Consider the following 20,912-nt stretch of genomic DNA (forward strand, 5'->3'; position numbering starts at 1 on the left):
CTTCACATGTAACAGAAATAACATGCTAGTCATTGTGTAAACCTTGAAAATGTGGAATTAAGTACATTTTTATCTATTTATTATGATTATGACTTCTGCTTAAGTAAAGGAGTTGAATCATTTGAATCAGTGCACATCCGTTTTTGGCCGCTAGAGGGTAGTGTAGTATTAACTCTCTTGTAGCTTGACAGTGCTTTTCAAGCCGCATTCGTTGACCATTTGGATGGCTGTCAACAAAGATGGCAGCCTCCTCAAGAAAAGCAGCTCACGATATAGAAACAAGAACCAGGACTGATGATGTTATTTCAACGGATGGGATCGAATTTAGGTCGCTGTTACTGTCTGACGTCGTGTTGGACGGGCTGTCAGCTTCTGGTTTTCAAAAACCTTCCCCGATCCAGCTCAAGGCAATCCCGCTTGGCCGATGCGGACTTGGTAGTTGTCTCTCCTTTCCGACTCCCCACTTGGTTCCTTTCCATGAATATTACCATTCTTTATCATTAGGCAAAAGTCAAGTCGAGTCCTTATCGCAAAAAAGTACATAAACGCCTCTTTTAAAGAAAGGAATAATAATCCTTGCATATATCTAATATGTTTTATTCAGATTGTATTACACTTTGTTATTGCCTTGTGTACTCTATTCTCATGTATGAGATAAAGTACGATGTGACAGAGTAAGCATTTCTCGGTTGAAAATGAGCTAAATCTCCTCAGCACGAAAAATCGTTTGCATACAGCATGAATAAAACTGATCTTAGAGAATGATGGCGCCTTGAGGCCAATGAGGTCACGAATAACGGATCACTCTTTAATGGTCTATTTTCAGATTTGATTGTACAGGCAAAGTCAGGAACAGGAAAAACATGTGTGTTCTGCACAATTGCTTTAGATGCCTTGATCCTGGACAATCCCGCCACACAGGTGAGTACAATACATAAGCAGCTATTTTCAGTATACACTATTGATAATAAAAGTTGTTATAATATATTTCCTAAAAGAATAAACATAACGTCCATTTTACTATATCTTCATAACAATAGATGGCCTTGTGTGTCAATCATTTTATTAACAGAGAGTCTTAATCTATCCTGCTCAAGTCTCGTACTATGCTTTAATGAAAGTGGATAATTGTCGATAAGGCAGAGGTAAATCCATTCTCTCTGCAGTGTAGTGCACATTGATTTGATTAGGTCTAGGGTCTTAATGATTGGGAGCTCCACAACTGCTTTTTTTGACTCCAATCTTCTCCAATCAAACATAAGTGCTTGTTGACTTTTACTTTGACCCTTTAAGGTTCTCGTGCTGGCTCCCACTCGAGAGATAGCCGTGCAGATTCATTCTGTCGTGATGGCGATAGGGTGTGCCATGGAGGGCTTGCAGTGCCACGTGTTCATTGGGGGCCGACCTGTTAGTCAGGACAAACTCCACTTGAAGAAATGCCACATAGCTGTAGGTTCACCTGGTAAGAATCCAATGATTGATTACCTTTTTATATAACTTTCAGTAATTAAACAAATTCAACGATCATAAACTGTTCTTCAGTAATGATATCAAGCATCAGATAAAGAGTTATTGGACAATAGATTCCTTTGAGTGCTGGTTTAAAATGGCTACTCTTGGTTTCAAGGAACTATGCTGATGTGATCTTAGATGCTTTTTTTTAAAAGTCCGATATATATTGCTAATTTATGGCACCCTGGTGGCGGTGAACTATTTTTAGTTTACTTTAATCCAGACAGCCATAATAGCTAGGCATTGTCTTTATTCAAAAAAGGTTGAAAGCCTCTCCAAATATGTCCCTTGTTTCTTTCATGATCAAAAACATCATTTCTTATGATTTGAATAACGTGCTTTGGTATTCTCATAGGTCGCATTAAGCAGCTCATTGAGCTCGGCATGTTGTCCACTGCTGGCATTCGTCTCTTTGTTTTGGACGAGGCCGACAAGCTGCTGGAAGAGGGCAGCTTCCAGGAACAGATCAAGTACAGTAACAAAAGCAAATAAATTGCAAGGTTCTTCAAGAAAATGTCTTTAACGCACCGACACCTCTCCCCATCTACAGTTGGATATTCTCCTCCCTGCCCGAGAACAAACAAATGCTTGCACTTTCTGCAACCTACCCAGAATCTCTTGCTCAGCACCTTACCCGCTACATGAACGAACCCACTTTTGTCCGACTCAACCCTAGGGAAATGGGACTCAAAGGTATATGCAGGTTATCCGTCAAAGCATTGTGCATTTTTTTCCTTCCCAACTTACACGAAGAAAATGTCTCCTGCCTTCTGCCTATGTTTGGCCTACCCAAGGCCTGAGACAGTATTACAAGCTGGTGAAGTCCCATCCATTACCTCATAAGGTCTTCGAGGAGAAGGTGCAAAACCTGCTTGAGCTGTTCAGTAAAATACCCTTCAATCAAGCCCTTGTTTTTTCAAACTTGCACACAAGGTGATGCTTAGATTCGATTGAAGCTGAACATTGAATTGCACTCAGACTCAAATTATACATTAATCATGCTATGCTTTTTTTCTCTAGGGCTCAGCACCTGGCTGACATATTATCCTCCAAAGGCCTACCGGCTGTTTGCATCTCAGGTCAGATGTGGAAAAATAAGTAGGGGGCATTGTTGTCTATAACAACGGAGATGACATCATTCATGATGTTACAGAGTCAGGATGGGCTTTTCTTTTTCTTATTACTGAGTTGAGTTCCAATATCTCTGTTAATTATACAGGTAGCCTGACTCAAGAGCAGAGACTCGAGGCCATGTCGAAATTGAAGCAGTATCAATGCAGAGTGCTCATCTCCACTGACCTGGTGAGTCACACTTGTATTCTTTTACATAAAAGTTGTGTTACTATGAGAATTCTAAATTCTTCTTAATGTGCTCCCTATACCAGACCTCCAGGGGAATAGATGCAGAGAAGGTCAATTTGGTGATTAATTTGGATGTGCCACAGGACTGGGAAACCTATATGCACCGAATTGGACGAGCCGGGCGCTTTGGTTAGCATGCAGCAGAGGCTACCAATCACTAGAGAATGAATAGCAACAATTTTAGCTAAAACTATATTTAGTCATATCCCTAACACATCATTTGGAAAATATTTAATACTTAATAATTTGTGAAAATTCCCCACACCCACCCTAATCGATTTGTTTGTCACAAATTAGAGGTACTCTGAGGAAATAACTATATCCCACCAGTATGCAGAGCTGTAATTTTGCTACATGAGGGATTGGGAAACATAGACAAGGAATGCATTGATTATTTGCTTATTGTAGATGAATAGTACCAAGCTGTTGACCAGTCTGATAATTGACTAGCCCATTTTGACTGACAGCAAAGTTGTAGTATTAACATGAAAACCGGGAAGCCTTCTAAACAGTATGTTCTAAACTTTGTTCACAGGCACCCAGGGGCTGGCAGTGACTTACTGTTCCCATGGTGAAGAAGAGAACAAGATGTTGGCCATTGCTCAAAAATGTGGACTGAATTTGTCAGTGTTGCCAAGTAAGCTCAACATTTTTTCCTGGTAGTCAGGAGGATATATGGATCAATATTGATGAATCACTATATGAAATTCTCTTTAGTTGAGCTCCATTTACAATTCCTAGCCACTAGTACTTTCTTTCTACAGCTCTATTTGGTGTATATCTAACACAACTACTACTATGGCGTTTTATGATATGGTGTGCCTCTATATATGAAACACATTTTAATATAGGCCATTCATTGAAGGTGCGTCTTATAGTGTGGGTAATATAGTTTATTGCTTAAAGTACACGATATTTAGTAATTTCACATTGAGTCGCTTGTGTTCCTCTTGTTATACAGATTTGGTCACAAAGGGAAATGCTCAAAATCATCAATGTGATCTCAACTGTCACACTTGGTGAAAACAAGTCAACTAAATTCTTTGATTCATATCTCTCCTCCCTTAGCCGCCATTGATGCTGGGCTAATGACTGAGCAGTGTGACTGGGATGTCTGCGTTGGAGCTTCAACGGCACTTCTTCCAGCACGGCACACTCGCACACAAAGGAAGGAGGAAAAGAAGGTACACACCAAAGCTGTCTCCCCAATTATCAAGGAGGAACCTCAAGAGACTGGCAAGCCAAAGAAGACACACAAATTAGTCGGCCTTGGAGTGGAAGGGCTTTCCAAAAGGGCAAATCCTTCACAGAACAGCCTACAGAGCCCCTCCAACGCAGAGTTGACTCGTAAAGAGTTGCAAGACGCGCTGCCAAAGATCCCACCACTTAGCTCGTTCAAGAACTGCGGATCCGTGTTTATGACCTTTGAGGAGGCTGAGCGCGACTTTCAATCGTTCATTACGACAGGACTGGGAAGGTCAGTGGAGATTGTTAGAAATTTCACGGGCCAGGGAGACGGCGATGATCATACCAGGCAGAGAGAATTTGTCACCCTTGATGACGAAGGAGGTGAGATCTGTCAAGGGTGGAAATCGGAACCTAACCCTGCAAAATCGACCCCCAGTTCTTCAAGCGCTGATGATGACGACTCTGAGGAGCAATCTGAATGCCATTTCAACACACCTGCAGCCACTGTAAACAATGTAGTCACACACACTCCAATGGAAGTGAACCATGGATGCAATGTATCGCAACCACAGAAGGAGCCACTTATACCAGACGCTCTCATAACATTCCGGATGACTGATGGAATAAGCAACCAAACTTCACCCCAGTCTGACAGCAATGAATCAAGGATCAGTATTAAAGCTGCTGTCCAAACTAAGCAGATGTCTTCGGGCAAGTTCTCCCCAAAACATCTGACAAACAAGAAAGTCGAAACGGACAAATTGTCCAGAAGGAAGCCAAAGACGACGGGTAAAGAGAAGAAATGTGAAAGGGCAGAAGACATGTATCACATGGAAGATGAATATTTAAGCACAGAGAGTTACTGGAAAGAGTGCTACAGAGCTTGGAATGATTACTACGCATATATGTCTCCTTTTCAAGAGCAAAGTTACCAAGGATACAGTGCAGCTCACAACTGGATGACAGCTTACCGAATGAACACAGTTTACATTGAGGAATTGCTGAGAGGCTGATTTGATGTCCCTAAATGCAGGTAGGAGCATTTTTATCAAAATAATCATGAAAATGTGGGGGAGGGTACAGATTGTTGATTTATTTAAAAAATATATATAAATGTATATATATAAATATATATATATATGTTTTTAAATGTTTACTATTCTGTTTTGGAAATGACATAAACAGCTCTCTGCCATTGCGATAAACACTAATTATGGGAAGAGTTTACCCTCCAAGAAGCCACAGTCCCTCTATCCAGAAACTTCTGTGTCTCGTAAGAAGTTAAAATGTACTTTTTATTTCAAAATCTGCAAAGAAACAGTAGGATGTTGCACAATATTTGCACCAATGTTGTGTAATTGTCATATTTCATATACTCTAACTATGTCATAGAAAATGAAAGCTTAACAAAATGACAAACATATTTGTAAATATAGTGAAAATTTTGCGTCACGTTGATACATAAAGTCACCAGGCTGACTAGATGTTTCGGGAGTGAGGCCGTCAGTTGTTCATTTTGAACTTGTTTTTTATTGTGTGTTATCTGAAGCAAGGTCAGGCCATGTTCTTGTCCTGATTGCAACTAATCAATGCTGACAATCAGTGATGAGAAGAAAAAAAACCTCTTGAGAGCTCTGCCTAAGAGACCACCCATTCGACTTTTTTTTACTGAGTGTGTGCAAAACTAGAATTTTGAGTGGCCAATATGGAAAAGCCCAAGCGCATGATTCACAGAACGTGCAGAATTGTTCCCATGTAAAGTCGTCCTAACGCGGAGGAAACAGCTCGGACAATGGACATGCCCGTTTTTAGAAACATCACAACCTCTCACATCGAGAACAACCCAGACGTCTTGTTTCTCGTCTTCAAAAGCACGGTCTTGGTTCTGACTCTCGTTCTGGGTTTACCCGGAAACGTGTGGGTGTGCTGGGTTGTGTTCCGAACTAAAAGTCTCCAGACGAGCAACAACGCACTGCTGGTCAGCTTGACCGTCAGTGACCTTCTCAAGTGCTCCGTGGATACGCCGCTCTTGCTGGCGTCGTTCTTGCAATCCAGGGAGGCCGACCGGCTCCCGATGTCTGTGTGCGCAACGCAGCAGTTCACCTGGGCCTTGTGTAGCTGCGTTCAGCAGCTGACGCTGGCCAGCATCAGCGTGGAACGCTACCAAGCAATCGCCTTTCCTTTCCAGACCGAGCGTAGGAGATCCCGTGTTCGTCTCTGGATGCTGTTCATCTGGCTATGCGGTCTCGTACTGGCCATCGTCTCGCTGACTCTCTCCAAGCAATCTTTCTTCTTCTCGCTCTGCCGCCCGACGCCCTCTCAAGGCACCGATATCCATCTTCACTCGGATCTGTTCGGACCTTACGTTTTGGTTCCCATGTGGCTTTTGTCCCTGGTGGTCATTGTCATTCACTACGGGCGAATCATCAAACTTGTACGGCAACACCAAAAGAAAGTGTTCAGTCGCGGCATTCGAGTTATGCCCACTGTGTCGGAGCACGTCTGGAGGTGGCTGAGCGACCCCACTTCGGTTCCGCGGTCAGCGCCACAGGGCGTGCGGCGACCTTTACACTCGGTGTCCGCCGAGCCGTTCTCGGGCTGCTTCAGCGGAAGGGCTCGCAGGACACCTCCGGAAATTGTCGGGGCAGTATGTCTTTTGACGCCCGGAGCCAGAGAGCGGGGAAAGAAACGAGTTGAGGGCAAACTGGCCAAACGCTTTGGGTACATTATTATTGCCTTTACGCTTTTTTGGCTCCCTATGGTGGTTATTTTGCTTATGAACCACTTCATCACACGGCTGGACACCGACAGAGTGAGTTGATCGAGGAAAACTGAAGTGTCTAGCTGCAGGATATGACTAATGCTGTTTAATTTTGCTTGGAAGTTACACTAGAAATTTAATATTCTAAGTCCATGGGCAATTTTAATTTAAATAAAAAACAAGCAGATCAAAAAATGAATGAAATAAAAATGTGTGGAAGAAAGAAAAGAACTAGTATTAGCAAAGACCTTAATTTTTTTCCGCATTCCTACCTAAAAATGTTAGATATGCTCATATATGTAATGCTAGGCATTTTAACTAAAGTAATACATTTACAATGTCTAAAACCAAGAGGTAACTGTCTCCAATAAGACAAGAATGAAATCAGTTTACAGGAAGGCAATTGCAAAAAATAATCCAAATACTTGCTATATCCTCCTGATTACCAGGAAAAATGAGGTCCAATCACATTTATTTTGAAATTCCCCAATATATGTGAAGTAATTGGAATACTGCAAAAGAAATTTGGTATCTTTGGAAAGCTTCGAATGCAGAGCACAAAAAGTTAATAATAATAAGAGAGGCACTGGATGGTAGATATTTAGTTTTACAAATGTCGTCTACAGAGGACACATTTGAACTACTGGTTGTCAGGAATATTTTTATTGCAAGTTCAGGTCCCTGTAGCTGCTGTAATATCCAAAATACACCTTAAATATGGAAATGAAATGTAACTATTGTTCTATAACTTAACTATTGTTCCATAGCTTATGCAAATTCAGGCATGTTTATGTCTAATACTTTTTGTGTTTTACTGGAATTTATTACAACCAGTGGCAGTCTTCTTATGTTCGCAGTTTATAGGTTTCTTTTATGATAAACAATGTTTCATTTCTACTATGCAGAGCTAAGCAAAAGTGAAACAATTAAGAAAACATTCAGCATTCTCTTTTTATTACTATTATTATTTATTTCTTCTTTTTATGTATACAGTTTCTGTTGGAGATGGAGACATCGGCTATGGTCCTCACCTGTGTGCAAGCTGCAGTGGATCCACTTATCTACACCTTGGTCACGAGACAGTTTCGCTATGAACTAAGCAAAATATTATTGTCTATCCGAAATTGGGGGTCCTGACCCTTTTTTCTCTTCAACAATCATGTTTCCAAACTGTATTTTGGGAAAAGTCTCCTCATAATAAATAAGACTTAAATGAGTGAATTGGCTTAGCACAGACTAAAGGATGATCAAGAAAGGTTGAAAAAAGGCTCACACACTTTGCACACGTGGCAGATATAGATGTTTTTATCAGACATTTCACAGTTGGGACACGAGACAAGGTCATAAATAATATCAAATACGTGACAGGGCAGCACAGCAGTAGTTTTAACAACAACAGGTGGCATAGGTGGGCAAAGCCTATCTGACTGATCTCGAAGAAGACAAATGAGAGTACATAGCAGAGGCACAGAGAACTAAACATTACAAGAGAGCTCTATTATTTTGCATTGTAAGTATATCAAGTCAATTACCGGACACGCCGAGCCTGCTTCTTATTTAGTTTTAAAAATGCAGTTGAGACAAAACAGGAATTGAGGTTTGATCCTGGTGACATACTGTCAAAAACAAACAACTCACTTCTGCATCTGCTGTACAGTAGTTGTAAATATTCATGATTTCTTGAAGACAACTTTAAAAATACGACAGAAAAAGGCCTGCTTGTCTGTGCTTGTCTCATTAACGCTTGCATTGTGATTTTACACACTAATTCTGTTACAGGGCAGCTGTTGTCACTTTACCCAAAAATAGTACTACTACTTAAACTAGAAGTATGACACTTTCTTCAACTATTCTGGCAAATATTTTGGCTTCCTCTGAGAAGTCACTAGGAATTAAAGACCATAGCAGAAACTTTGGGGGTGATACGTTGATATGGACTATACACTTTGGCATCCACGGTGCCAACAATGATGATTTCTAGTACAAATGCACAGGTACGACTTATTTAAAAGTTCCCCTCTAGTATTGTCCATTTAACACTTCTTCTATATAATGTAATTTTTGCTGAAATGATCATTTGACATTATTACAATAACCTAGTTCCACTTTTTCGCTAAGCACAAGCCATTCGGCGAGATGACCACCTGTGCACATTTGAACATATTCTAAGGGTGATGATATGTCAGTACAGCTATAACATCGTCTCTGAGCAAATGATTGAATTTTTTAAATTGTTATTATTGATGATGAGCATCTGGGACAGGAAATGACTCACCAACACTGGAACCAAGCTGGTGGACCAACATTAAAGAGGACGCAAGGCCAAGTGGGAGGCAGCAGCTTAGTGGTGAGCACACCTGTATATGGTCAACAGTCCAGAACACAGGCATACGTTAGCCTGGTGGGATTTTAATGAGAATTACATGATGTTTCTGAGAGTTGAGACTGGCCTGATGGCCATCTAAATCTGAGCCTGCTTCAATATACGTCTTCATGTCCACTTAGCAGTCTACTCCTTATTTCAAGTTCTGCAAATGAAATGACAAAACATGGAACATCAAGGAGTAGACAAAGTACTAACACCATTTTTTTTAACCACAAAGAGTTCACATATGCAACAATTTTGCAAAAATGCCCACTGAGTTGGGAGGAGAAATGTCGCTGCTTAACAGCTAAGACCACTGTAAGCATCAGGTAGTTAACAGAGACGGAAGGAATACACCCGGATGACGACAACTGACAAGTACAGAGAAGTCAGGGAAAAAGAAAAGAGACGGAGTGAGCACAGCTTCACTGGTTCTGCCAAACGATGATCAAATATTACAAAATATTCTATTAACAATATTCACAAAGGCCCTAAGCTTAGAACATGTGTCCAAAATTCTCAGCAACTGCCTTGTGCTTTTATTTGGGGTGGCTTTCCATGAAAAAAATGTTTACATTTGAACAATTTTGTCATTTGAGGTCCGTCAATGGCCCAATGGGAACATATGGGAATGAATATTCAATTCCATCAACTTTAGTTAACGATTCCCTCTGACAAAAAACAGGCACGTGTTGTATAAAAAGGCTCGCCGCTGAGGATTTTGGACCAAATTTAATTTAGTTCGAAGCTTTGAGTGTGGCAGCTAGTCAAATATACCATATACAGAGCCATAGATAAGACTTCCAGAAGAATTGAAAGTTCAATCACCCGAGGCACATCCCTTGGACTGAAAATACCACAGTTCCTCTATCCAGAAAATGCACATACACGCAGACACACGCTCACACAAATCAAGACATAAAGTACACGTTATATGTAATATTTCCCCTCAAATGGGGTGATACTGAAAGTGAGCAGGACGTGACTGTAGTATCTGGATATCAGCAGTGATACAGAATGACAAAAATAAATGGACGTTATTTGATTGTTCCTTGACCAACTTTCACCTCCTGCTTAGGGAAGTCAAAATGATGCTAAAATAATTTTTAAAAAAGCTGCTTTGTGCTCGGTGACACTTGAGTCCTACACATATGCACACTCACGCAAGTGCACTGTCTGGACGTCATCCCTCTAATGTACAAGGGGTCAATGTCAGTGTTGTTGCAGTACATGACCAGCAGAGGGCAGTCTCCACTGCAAGCAAACGAAGTGTCTGAATACTCTTCTCTCATCCCTCAGTCTAAGTTAAAACAGTCACTGAGGATGGATGACACGCCTGTATCCTTCACAGTGCGGACACCTTCACAACGTTCTGGTGAGCAGAGGGGGCCGGAAGACTGGCGTCGCCCTCGGGGGTCGTCACAGGTGGGGTGGGAATGCTGATGATCGCTGTGGTGATCTGGCTCCCCTGGCAGTTGAGTGGTGTCGCCTCATCCAGGCGCATGTTCAAACTGGAGCGGCTGTTTGGCAAGAGAAAGGAACTGTATTGGAGATTTTGCACATTTTCACAATGTAAAGTCTTATCTTCAGTTGAGAACTTTTTTTTCTTTAATTAGGGGTTACTATGGAAAAAAACTGAACAATGACATAGACTAATAGTCACATGGCCAACGAAATTATGAAAAAAAGTGTGATTTATAGTCCGGAAAATACGGTACTTAATTATAACGATAAGTGTCTTGCTCTAAGTTAAAAAAAAAAAAAACGTGTTGAATTAGAAAAATCTTGCGATATACTTTAGTATATAATCTCAGGTGTTGTCCCACCTGGTGCTGAGAGGCTGAATATGAATGGTGCTGAGTTCCTGCAAGCCTTGTTGATGTGCATGCGTCAAACTCTGCAAGTGTGCCGGCTCATTGGAATTGGGTAAAGGGCTATGGTGCTTCTTGCTTCTGCGGGTGCAGCAAGTGCCCGTGACACCCTCTTGGCTGGAGAGGGACGGGCTTCGAGACGCATAATTCTGAAGTCCCGCCTCCAGGTAGCTTTGTTGGTAATACTGCTCATCCACAAACTCGTGGTTCTGTGGCAAAGAAAAGGAAAGAAGGTACCAGTATAAAATATTCTGTATATAGAAAATACTTTTCAAAAAAAAAATCTTTGTGTGTCAAGTAGAAACTGTCGATCTCTATTGACCCTTCTGAAGAATCTGAATTCATTTACTATGCATGTTTTTATTTACACATGCTCAGGATATTTAGAGCCTTTTTGGCAAAGGGACATGAGTTCAGGGCAAGGGCAGCATTGTGTCGCTCAATACATGTGAGGTCTACCATGGTAGGCGTCGGATAAAACAAACGTATGCCCAGAGTTTACAAAGAGTGAAGCTGATCAGTGTGGCCAATATTTCTGTTAGATATGGAATCCTTCACACAATCCCAGTACACATTTCCCCAAGCTCAAATCTAACGTAATCCCTTTCTTAAAAGTATTTCTGCTCCTTTAATTGTTGACCAAAAAGTTCTACTTAGATTACTGCAGTGTAACAGTGACTCCAGTTTAGAACTACTTGACTTTAAATGATATCAACCATGGATAAGGTACACAATTATTATCCTGAAAGCTTATATTAAGAACAAATTTGGGGGACTCACAGTGGTTTTCTCCAAGCAGGTCAACAGGTGATGGTGTTGGCTCTCTAATAGAGAGGCAGACTTACTTAACCGTTGTTCTTCCTCAGTAGAACCCTGTAATGAAACATTCAGAATAAGAGACCCGATTGCTTCTCTCTGAGGAAATGGAATCGTGTGTCAATACCTGATCAGAAAGATTCATCTTGTATGGAAGTTGCTAATGTAGGAGGATGAGAGAAAAAGAAGAGAATTTGACTTGTGTTTGGAATTCTGCAAAAGGTTCAGAAAGCTGTCACAGTCATGTAGAGAAGTAGAAGTAGGCTCACATTATCAACGTGAACCCCGGAGGCACGTCAGTAAAGATCAATGGAGCCAGAACATTGATTTGTGACCCTAATGGATGTACAGTGTAATACACTGCACACACAACACTTCACTGACAAGGCTACCTAAAGGGAGTTTGTAACCACTCGTTTTTCATGATTATTTCTTTTTCACTCCTGTTCATAAGCTTGTGCTCGTGTGGTGGTTGGACCTGAAGTAAAGTGACGAAAATAACAACCCAAGGCTGAGTGTAGCCTCTAACGACTAGACCAAGTGGATAATGATTATTCTTGAGACATATTTTCGTCTCGTTTCGAGATTTAGAAGTTTTCTTTTTTAGTCGTCCAAACTTTTGTAAGTATGTTTAACAGTTGGTTTGTCTGAAAGTAGCATAATGATTTTACTTTTTTTTAAGTCAGCAAGATTTTGCAAAAACTATTCATTAAAACTGGCAACAAGTATCAAGAGACAATCAAGAGCAGTAAAATTAAATCCAAAAATACAACAATTGGCAAAAAGATAGTTTGAAATTCTAGTTAAGTAACTCAACAATTACTTTTCCCGCTTAACCTCATATTTCCAAATAATGGAGATTGGCAGTCCAGCCTTTGGTGCCCTTTCATGAGAAATGTAGCGAGCATTGAAGCGGAAGCGTTTGTCTGGTCTTACCGTAAGCTCCAAGGCTTCATTAAAGAGGCCGTTGCGCTTGCTGTGGATGAAGGCACTGGAGCTTCCCGTCTTGGAAATTCGGATCCTGGCCAAGCGAGCTTTCTGGAGGACACATTGATAGCGATGTCAGTTGGATACCACACCGCCTTCAGCCTCCAGTGTGAGACTGATTGGAAAATCATTCCGACATATCCCACTGATGAACCACAGCACTTTCACATGCTTCATGTTTTACTTGTGATCTTTCAGACCAAATCAAACATACAGTGCCAGATTATTCCCTCAGATCTTCTGTGATAACTCACTCTGATCTCCCGCTATACTACTTATGAATGATTTATGGTCACCGCACGACAACACACATTCCTTGAGCAGAAAAATGACTGAGAGTGCCAGCCCCTAAGAATGGATGCGAGTAAATTGATTTACTTCATATTATGGCCCGTTCTCTAATATATATATTTTTTAATTTATCTATTTATTTATTTATTTTATATTATTTATTTTAGTATATATTTTAAATTTCATTTATGATTATTTTTAAAATTGTATTTATGATTATTTTTAAAATTTTATTTATGATTATTTGTAAAAAAAAAATATGATTATTTTGAAAATTTTATTTATGATTATTTTTAAAAATTTATTTATGATTATTTTTTAAATTTAATTAATATTTTTATTTTTTTTAATTTTAATTATTATTATTTTTTTTATTTTTTATTTTATAAAACAGGTACTACAAGCAAGTTTCAACTGAGGGTGGCTGCAGGTAAGGCTTTGTAAAAAACCCTCATCTTCTGGCGTACAAGGACTTCAGACATTAAGGTCATGAATTGCAAAGGATTAAAAAAAGGAAAATATCTAATGTAAAGTCATAGGTCTGTTACCATGTGAGAGGATACAGCAAAAGCTTTCAGTAAACTTTAACATTGAGCGTAATGGAATGACTGACATGTCAAAGGCCGGCAACTTTCCATTAAAAGTGTCTGTCAAACAAATTGCATTTCCTCAGCATGGGTACATTTTATCTTCTGTTGCTGTTAGACATAAAATTGAAATTTAAAGAGAGGGATATTACTCATATTAGAAGGGAAATTGTTGCAAGCATAATGTGAGCTAGCCGTGTATACATCACGAGATGACGGCATGGTTGTTTAGCGAGAAGCAACGCACTGTTGCGTAGGTTAATTGAGTGCCTACACAGATGGTCCACACATACCTACCTATCCATGTGCCAATTATGTGGATCATGTCAGCACTCCAACTTAGTGGAATCATTTAAATTCCAACCTAAATCTCATTTTAAAAAAATGAGTACGTTGTACACGGCTATTTGCTAATGCATGCATGTTAAATAATTAGAACTCGTGGTACCTGAACCACTGGGAGTGAATCGCAGTAACCATTAAATCAAACACGTTTTGCATGCTAAAATGAACAATGTAAAGTCAAACAATTATAGCAACTGTTAAACTATTACTTGCATACTCAAAATACTATGCATTTTGACTAGGAATTAATTTTGCTTGAATCCATTTATTGGATTTGGCACATAAATGCTGTGAGATATTTATTTCAATTATTCACCTAATAGTTCAATAGGCATTAAAGAATCATGTTTTTGGGGAATATTTCTAACATGGTTCTTCTCAATGGTAGCTGAGATTTTATCATTTTCCCTCATTGACTCCCAGCAATTTTTCACAAGCTATACACTTCATTCAAGCGCCACAGAAAATTGTGTTCTATGGCTACATGAAGACAACAAGAAGGATTAAAATCCCATCTTTCATCATAAAAGAAAGGACTGTTTCTACTCATCATAAGATGAGATAAGAAGAACCCAGTTTATAGACCTTTGGGGGTGTGAATTAGTTAAAAGTCGATTGTTAGCCTGTAAAAGTAATTGTTTTAAATCTGTGTTGACAAGGGATGTCTGGCTTTCCACCAATCAGCCAATTATGAGATCAGTTATTTTGTCTCCTTACGATTTTCTAGGCTACGTAAAATAACGTCACGACCACCTTCACAGTCAGAATGAAAAATGTCATCTTTCAAGGGAGCAAAAAAAAAAAAGTTACTTAAAATGAAAGCACGGTAGTTCTCCTACGCTAGTAGTGAGATATACTGACAAATGTGGACCTTTTAACTTGGCTTTTTGATTGTGTGAGGGTAAAGATAACATCTGTACACGTGGACATATATTGTTCGCTAATTGGAAATTACAATTCCAATTTGAAATGATTACAAAATAAAAGAAATGAATAAAATCTTGTTTATGATGCTTTAGTGTAGCTTCTGACATATTCCAAACATTCAATGTTTGTTTCCCTTAGCTCTATACTACTTTTGTACTACAGTGAGATCATCCTTTCAGTCGCCTGCAAGGCAGCAGATGTGAGATTACAGGTGCATCTTGTCACTGGAGAATCTGCAAGGCCAGGATCGTCACAACATTGCATGCAACTACCTACTGGTAACATGTCTTTTTAAAACCATACTCACATGACACTAGGCTGTGACCAGAAACAAGCCACATCAGGTCAATTATAATATTGTTCATTTTATCTGTTTATGTAATAGGAGGTAGATTAGATCATTTTATTACTCTTTTTAACTTGGGCTATTTCAGTAGCTTGTGTTTTAGTTTTGAAAAGCCCATAATCTTTTTTTTTTTTGGTACACTTTCCATTATAACATGAAAATAGGCTGTAGAAGTAGTATTGTGGCTAAGGGACTGCTTATTTTCATTTCATTTTCATTTTTAAAGATTTAATCTGGCTGACATGGAGTCATAAAATAGAACCCATCATTTTATCTTTTGAACAGCTGCTAGATGCACCGGGTTTATTGTACTTTCTAGTGGAAGAACATTTCATTATTTTGCCTGTCACGATAAACTATGAGGATTGCATCGATAGGATATACAAAGATACTAATAATTTCTAATCAAAAGAAATAGTGAAAAACAGAAACCATCTGTCATGGCACACTAGATGTACATTGATATACAGCGATCTGAGTTAACTGAGGAATATGTTCCTAAGGAAAGGATTTTATTCAGAATACCAGTTGCAATGATTGCAGGTATTACTTAAAAGGTGTGATTATGACAAGGATACTTTGTGGACACACAAGGACGTGACAGCAAGGGGCCATTCATGCAGCCAGACAGACATATTATGACCTTCCAGAGATCATCTCAGTCAGATCAGATCTATTTCAAGGAAGAAGACTTGGCCCACATTGCTTAGCAGACACCCATTTCTCCACTTGCTTAGCCTGCTTCCATTTTCCCTCAGGCCTCTCTTGTCACCAATCTCCTCTCTCTTGTCTACATCAACAACATGGCGAGCATTTGTGAATTTTGATCATATTTAACACAGTTAATCTTATTTTTGTCCATCTATGTATCTGGAAAGGCAAAATATCAGAACTCTTTTACTGTATTACAGTATGATCTTGCAAAGTTTCATCAAAATTATGATTCATATATTTGAAAGAATATTTTATCAATAGCTTTCTTGACAGAAATACGAAAGGATGTGTGTTTAACAGCTTTATATATATATGTATACACGTTACGGCTATGCCTCGCAAGAGAATGAGGACAGACAGGTTTGCCCTCAAACTATGATTAGCAGCCCTGTTTTGCATTTGGACCAGCTGATGCTGAGACCAAATTTGTCACATGCACACAACAGAAACACAATTATGGTTCATGTCTTGAGGCCAAAACTTTAGAGGAAGCATGCGGCTATTCTAATGCTCTAGTTGAACATGCTTTTGATTCATAAAATGTAGCTCACCAAAAATGTTTACACAAAACATGGCGGTCAGATCAACATATTCAGAATATGTAGCGCCTCATTATACAAATCTTACAAGAGTGTATTTCACTCAACAAGCCCATCTCATAGAAGACTTGAACTGCATTGAGTCCTCCCAAGTCAGAATTGCCCTTTTGGGATGGAGGTCTGGAGTTCCAAGCCTCAGGAGCCCAGTAGAAGGAAATAAAAACATTGTTCACCTGCATCTTCTGCGCCCGTCGTTTGTCTGCTCTCTGGTTCTGGTGATAGATTCGACTAAAGTTGGAAACGATGACAGGAACCGGCAGAGCGATTACCAGCACCCCACTCAGAGAGCAGATTGAACCAAAGATTTTCCCGGCGATGGTTTTCGGGACCATGTCTCCATACCTGCGTGGGGTTGAAAAGGACAATGAAGACATCTGTGAGGTTTGGATAGGTTTTGATTACGTCTCTTTGAGCGCAATAGAGTCATCATAATGTATTGAACGCCATGTAGAGAGGCAAGTGTCGATAACAGTACGGGAAAGGGGGCATTCACAATGATACATTTCATTAGTGGACATAATAGGGACATTTCTCTCAACATAGGACCCCAAATCAACACCCGCATTACTAATTGCACAATTATCAGACATCATTACCATGTGTTAAATTATTAATGAAGTTTTGCAGTCTACTTTTGTATGATATATTTGCAAGTCTGTGGTGATTTCATTGTCTGTGCACAAGGCACCCAACACAATTAGAGTGATCATTAGTTTTTAATCTATAGGCTGAGGGAAAGGTGTCAGTAGAAAACTAAATTATTCAATATTCCTCTGAATCTCAATGTTCAACAAATGTAGATACTTTCTGAATCCATGCCTGTATAACTAATTTTTAATAAGTGTCTCAGTGATTAATACGCTTTTCAGACCAGAAAAAGTCCTACATATAATTTATGGTTTGATTTCATGGCCAAATTGATTGATTTAAAAAACAGAACAAAAAAAACCCTCTATGTTCGCATCCACTCAGAATAACTCCATCATTTTTCTCTTTATTTATTTTTTTATTAGCTAATGCTGCTTTTTGACGACGTCCATGGGAAGGGTTTGGATCAAAATAAAATCCACACCAGTCAAGGCAAACTCACCCTGCATATGATAAAGTTGTAAGACTGATAATACTTACAAAAAAAGTATTATTGTTCCCTTTGAACCCTTTAATGGTATTTTACCCATATAAAGCAAAACACACCCTATATAACATTTAATCTGCTCCCCTGTTCAGAAGATCTTCACATTAGGAGGACCGAAAAGCTAATCATATTCATCTGGAAGTCATCTATAATGAGATGCTATCAGATTGCTTTATAGAGGTTCTCCTCTTCTAATACCACAGTCAATTTGCAGCCTCCATTTAGTCAGGCTGGCCTGTCTCCGACGATACTATCTCTAAGCCATTATATATAAAGATTTGCACACATTAAAAAAAAAAAACTGCTCACACGTAGTAGAAAAGACACAAGTGCCTGCGCGTGATAAGTGAGGTTTGATACAATTTCTTTCCTTCCTGCCTGGAAGAGCTCTCGTGTCTGCTTCCGACGCAAGGAGATGACATTGGAAATGGAGAATTAGCCATGTGTTTCACAGAGGAAAAGGCTGAATATGCCGCTAAAGCAGAGAGAAATATATTGTTTTGCAGATGCACTTCAAGTCCTATTGCATGTTTTTTTTCTCTCTTTGTGAAATTTGCTAAAGGGTTTTCCAATTCACATAAAAACACAAATTGCACCTAAACACATTGAAGGGATTCGGTGAACTTGCGGTCAGAGTGTCACAGCACATTCAGGTCTCAGGATTTATTTAACTGTGTGAAGTTTGCATGTTCTCCCCGGGCTTGTGTGGGTCTTTTCCGGGGACTCATGCAGAGTAGGCTGGTTGACCATAGAGGCAATACAAGGGACCTTCTCGGGGAATGGCTTCTCCGAGAGTTAATCAGTCAAGACTCTGTCAACTTGGTGTCGAATCAATGTAATGGGAGAGCTGTCTTTTGCGATAAAAGTACAGACTTGCTCTGGGTTTGTCATACAAACGAAAACCCTATCTAGAGCACAGAAAAAAGCTGGAAAGGCCTTCTAAAAGTAACTGTATGTTACTGCATTGTATCTACATCTTATATATAACACAGAATACATCTTTGGCATTTGATAAAGCATCCATGAAGGTCATCTTTATGGAGTGTGATTTGTGTTAAACAACAATGAACATTCTCTTGCTAGTACACGAAAACAATCGAGAATCGAAGAATGTGAGGTCGTTTCTTTCCACCTGAAACGTTTGAGAAGTGCCTCGCATTAGCGCAAGAAAGTCATGGTGTTGAGGACAGTGACAGGCTGCATTTGAGAGCCTCTAACCCTTCCAACAACATCAATCTGTAGGGCCATCTGACTTTTCATGGTCAGTCCCTTAGGGAGAAGTAACTTGGGCGTACTTGGCTCTTGGGTCGAAAACAAAAGGTGTGCATGAAGCAGACAGCAAAGAGCAGCTAGAGAGATCCGATCAAAGAGGATAGGGAGAGCGCATGAGCAAAAAGGTCAGGATGAGAGGAGATTAGAAGCAACAAATTAAGTTTCAGACAGTGCAATGGTGGATGATGTGCCTGCATGTATAAATCCACAAATATATTAGAGCTGGGATTAAAGCACTGGGATGTGCTTAAGTCAATTACATTATGTTCTAAAGCAGAGCGGCCTTTAAACTACATTGAACATATTTTGGAATTCCTGACATGTTGCCCATCTATTGATATATTTATTTGAGCTACTACTCTTTTTCTTCTTCGGGGTTGACATATTGCAGACATCTTGTTGATCTCCCAACTTGTGCATATGTGACAATGGCATTTCTAAGCATAGTCAATCAATAGACTGGTTTGTTTCTTGTGAAAAAGGAAGCTAAAACTGTTTTATGGTGTTTGGTTAATGGCACTGTCTAACCTATGAACTGTATATCTTTTATTTAACTGTTATGCATTTTAGGAAGATTCAATAATAAAACAGTATTTTCTACTCACTGTAAAGATTGATCTCTTCAAATTCACAAGGGATAGCTAATTTGTTTTCCCCCCAACATTCTGCATTTGTAGCAGAGGAAAACAAACAACACTGAAGCAAATGGTCCTTGCTTTGCATTATTCTGCTGCTGCACAGTACTCCCGCGACGGAAAGCTTGAGGCAAAATCCAATTCCTTGGCTTTCCAGCGTGTGCCATGGTACGACGTATCCATAGATTATTTCTCTATTTGCATATGTCAAGTGACAAGTACAAAATCCAAGAAAGAAACACAGATAAGTTGATAACGTGAAGGGTATTATTCTTTCACTTCGCTGCACAGCGTGGAAAGGTCATTATCATCACTCACTCTACACCAAATCTTGTACTGAATCCCGCTGACAGATTGCATTCATTTTTCTGCAACATAATTCCACTTGCTTTGACTACCCCCACTGCACCAATGTTGACTTTTCGTATCTCTGAACTTTAAGAACTTCCTTTTTACCAATTTGAAAGGCACATACTGGTTAGAGAGGAGGAAATGGTCAGGAGTTAGGGCTAATGTAATTTTTTCAACTTTCTAACTAACTATACATAGAAAATGCCCTAATGAAAAAGTTCAGTTTGACTTATTCAAAACCCGCTTGTGAAACACGAATATATAATAAAATATTGAATTATTTTTCGGCATTCCATCAAAGGAGCACTTTAAAAGGGACAACATAAACATCTGAACACGCTTATTTATTTATTCATTAACTTATTTATTACCTTTTCATTTATGTCTAAAAAGTTTTTTTTCCTGTGTCTGTATTCTCACCCTCTAACTACCGCGTCAGTGAATTTCCCAACTACGGGATGAATTAAGTAATCTAATCTATAAAACATTTAAAAAACATAATTGCTTTTCTATCTGTTTGTACAATTCGTGTCTTTTTCATGTTAGGAGCTAATAAGGAAAAAAAGACCCTCTTTCCTCACAAACTTACATGTGATTATATTGCAAAAGTTCTTAGAAGTTGTAGGAGTCCAGTAATTAACAAGCAAGAATGCAATTAGTTGCTAGGATCTTCATAAACACAAGGCAGGGGCCATGTTACAAGCCCTGTTCATTATGCCCTAGTCTCTGTAATTAGTGATTACCAGAATGCCATAAAGAAACTCCTTCACTAAAGCCGCTTCCTTGGCTAACTGCAAAGCGCAAGTATTAACGGAGCTTCAGAATTAGGAGTTTAAATAAGTTAAAAG

At 39.3% G+C, this 20,912-nt stretch overlaps 2 protein-coding genes across 4 annotated transcripts in view; one reads left to right on the forward strand and one right to left on the reverse strand.

Moving 5' to 3' along the window:
- The first annotated feature begins 212 nt into the window (after positions 1 to 212).
- Positions 213 to 8,044, forward strand: ddx20 (DEAD (Asp-Glu-Ala-Asp) box polypeptide 20). The gene is made up of 12 exons (XM_077712891.1): positions 213 to 435; positions 827 to 921; positions 1,294 to 1,462; positions 1,868 to 1,982; positions 2,063 to 2,205; positions 2,307 to 2,445; positions 2,533 to 2,591; positions 2,732 to 2,814; positions 2,898 to 3,003; positions 3,410 to 3,511; positions 3,943 to 5,095; positions 7,817 to 8,044. The coding sequence occupies exons 1-11, from the start codon at positions 240 to 242 to the stop codon at positions 5,073 to 5,075; spliced, it is 2,340 nt and encodes a 779-aa protein (XP_077569017.1). The 5' UTR covers positions 213 to 239; the 3' UTR covers positions 5,076 to 5,095; positions 7,817 to 8,044.
- A 68-nt stretch (positions 8,045 to 8,112) lies between these two features.
- Positions 8,113 to 20,912, reverse strand: part of kcnd3 (potassium voltage-gated channel, Shal-related subfamily, member 3) — a 54,126-nt gene continuing 41,326 nt past the window's right edge. For all 3 annotated transcript variants that reach the window (XM_077712905.1, XM_077712914.1, XM_077712923.1), the window contains 6 exons: positions 16,845 to 17,013; positions 12,812 to 12,913; positions 12,003 to 12,035; positions 11,840 to 11,932; positions 11,015 to 11,268; positions 8,113 to 10,708 (listed from right to left, as the gene is read on the reverse strand). In XM_077712905.1, coding sequence (XP_077569031.1) covers positions 10,534 to 10,708; positions 11,015 to 11,268; positions 11,840 to 11,932; positions 12,003 to 12,035; positions 12,812 to 12,913; positions 16,845 to 17,013 — 826 coding nt within the window. In that variant the 3' untranslated portion in view covers positions 8,113 to 10,533. The remainder of the gene's footprint in view (positions 10,709 to 11,014; positions 11,269 to 11,839; positions 11,933 to 12,002; positions 12,036 to 12,811; positions 12,914 to 16,844; positions 17,014 to 20,912) is intronic.

This window comes from Stigmatopora nigra, chromosome 1, assembly GCF_051989575.1.
Source record: "Stigmatopora nigra isolate UIUO_SnigA chromosome 1, RoL_Snig_1.1, whole genome shotgun sequence".
In the NCBI taxonomy this organism is placed as follows: Eukaryota; Metazoa; Chordata; class Actinopteri; order Syngnathiformes; family Syngnathidae; genus Stigmatopora; species Stigmatopora nigra.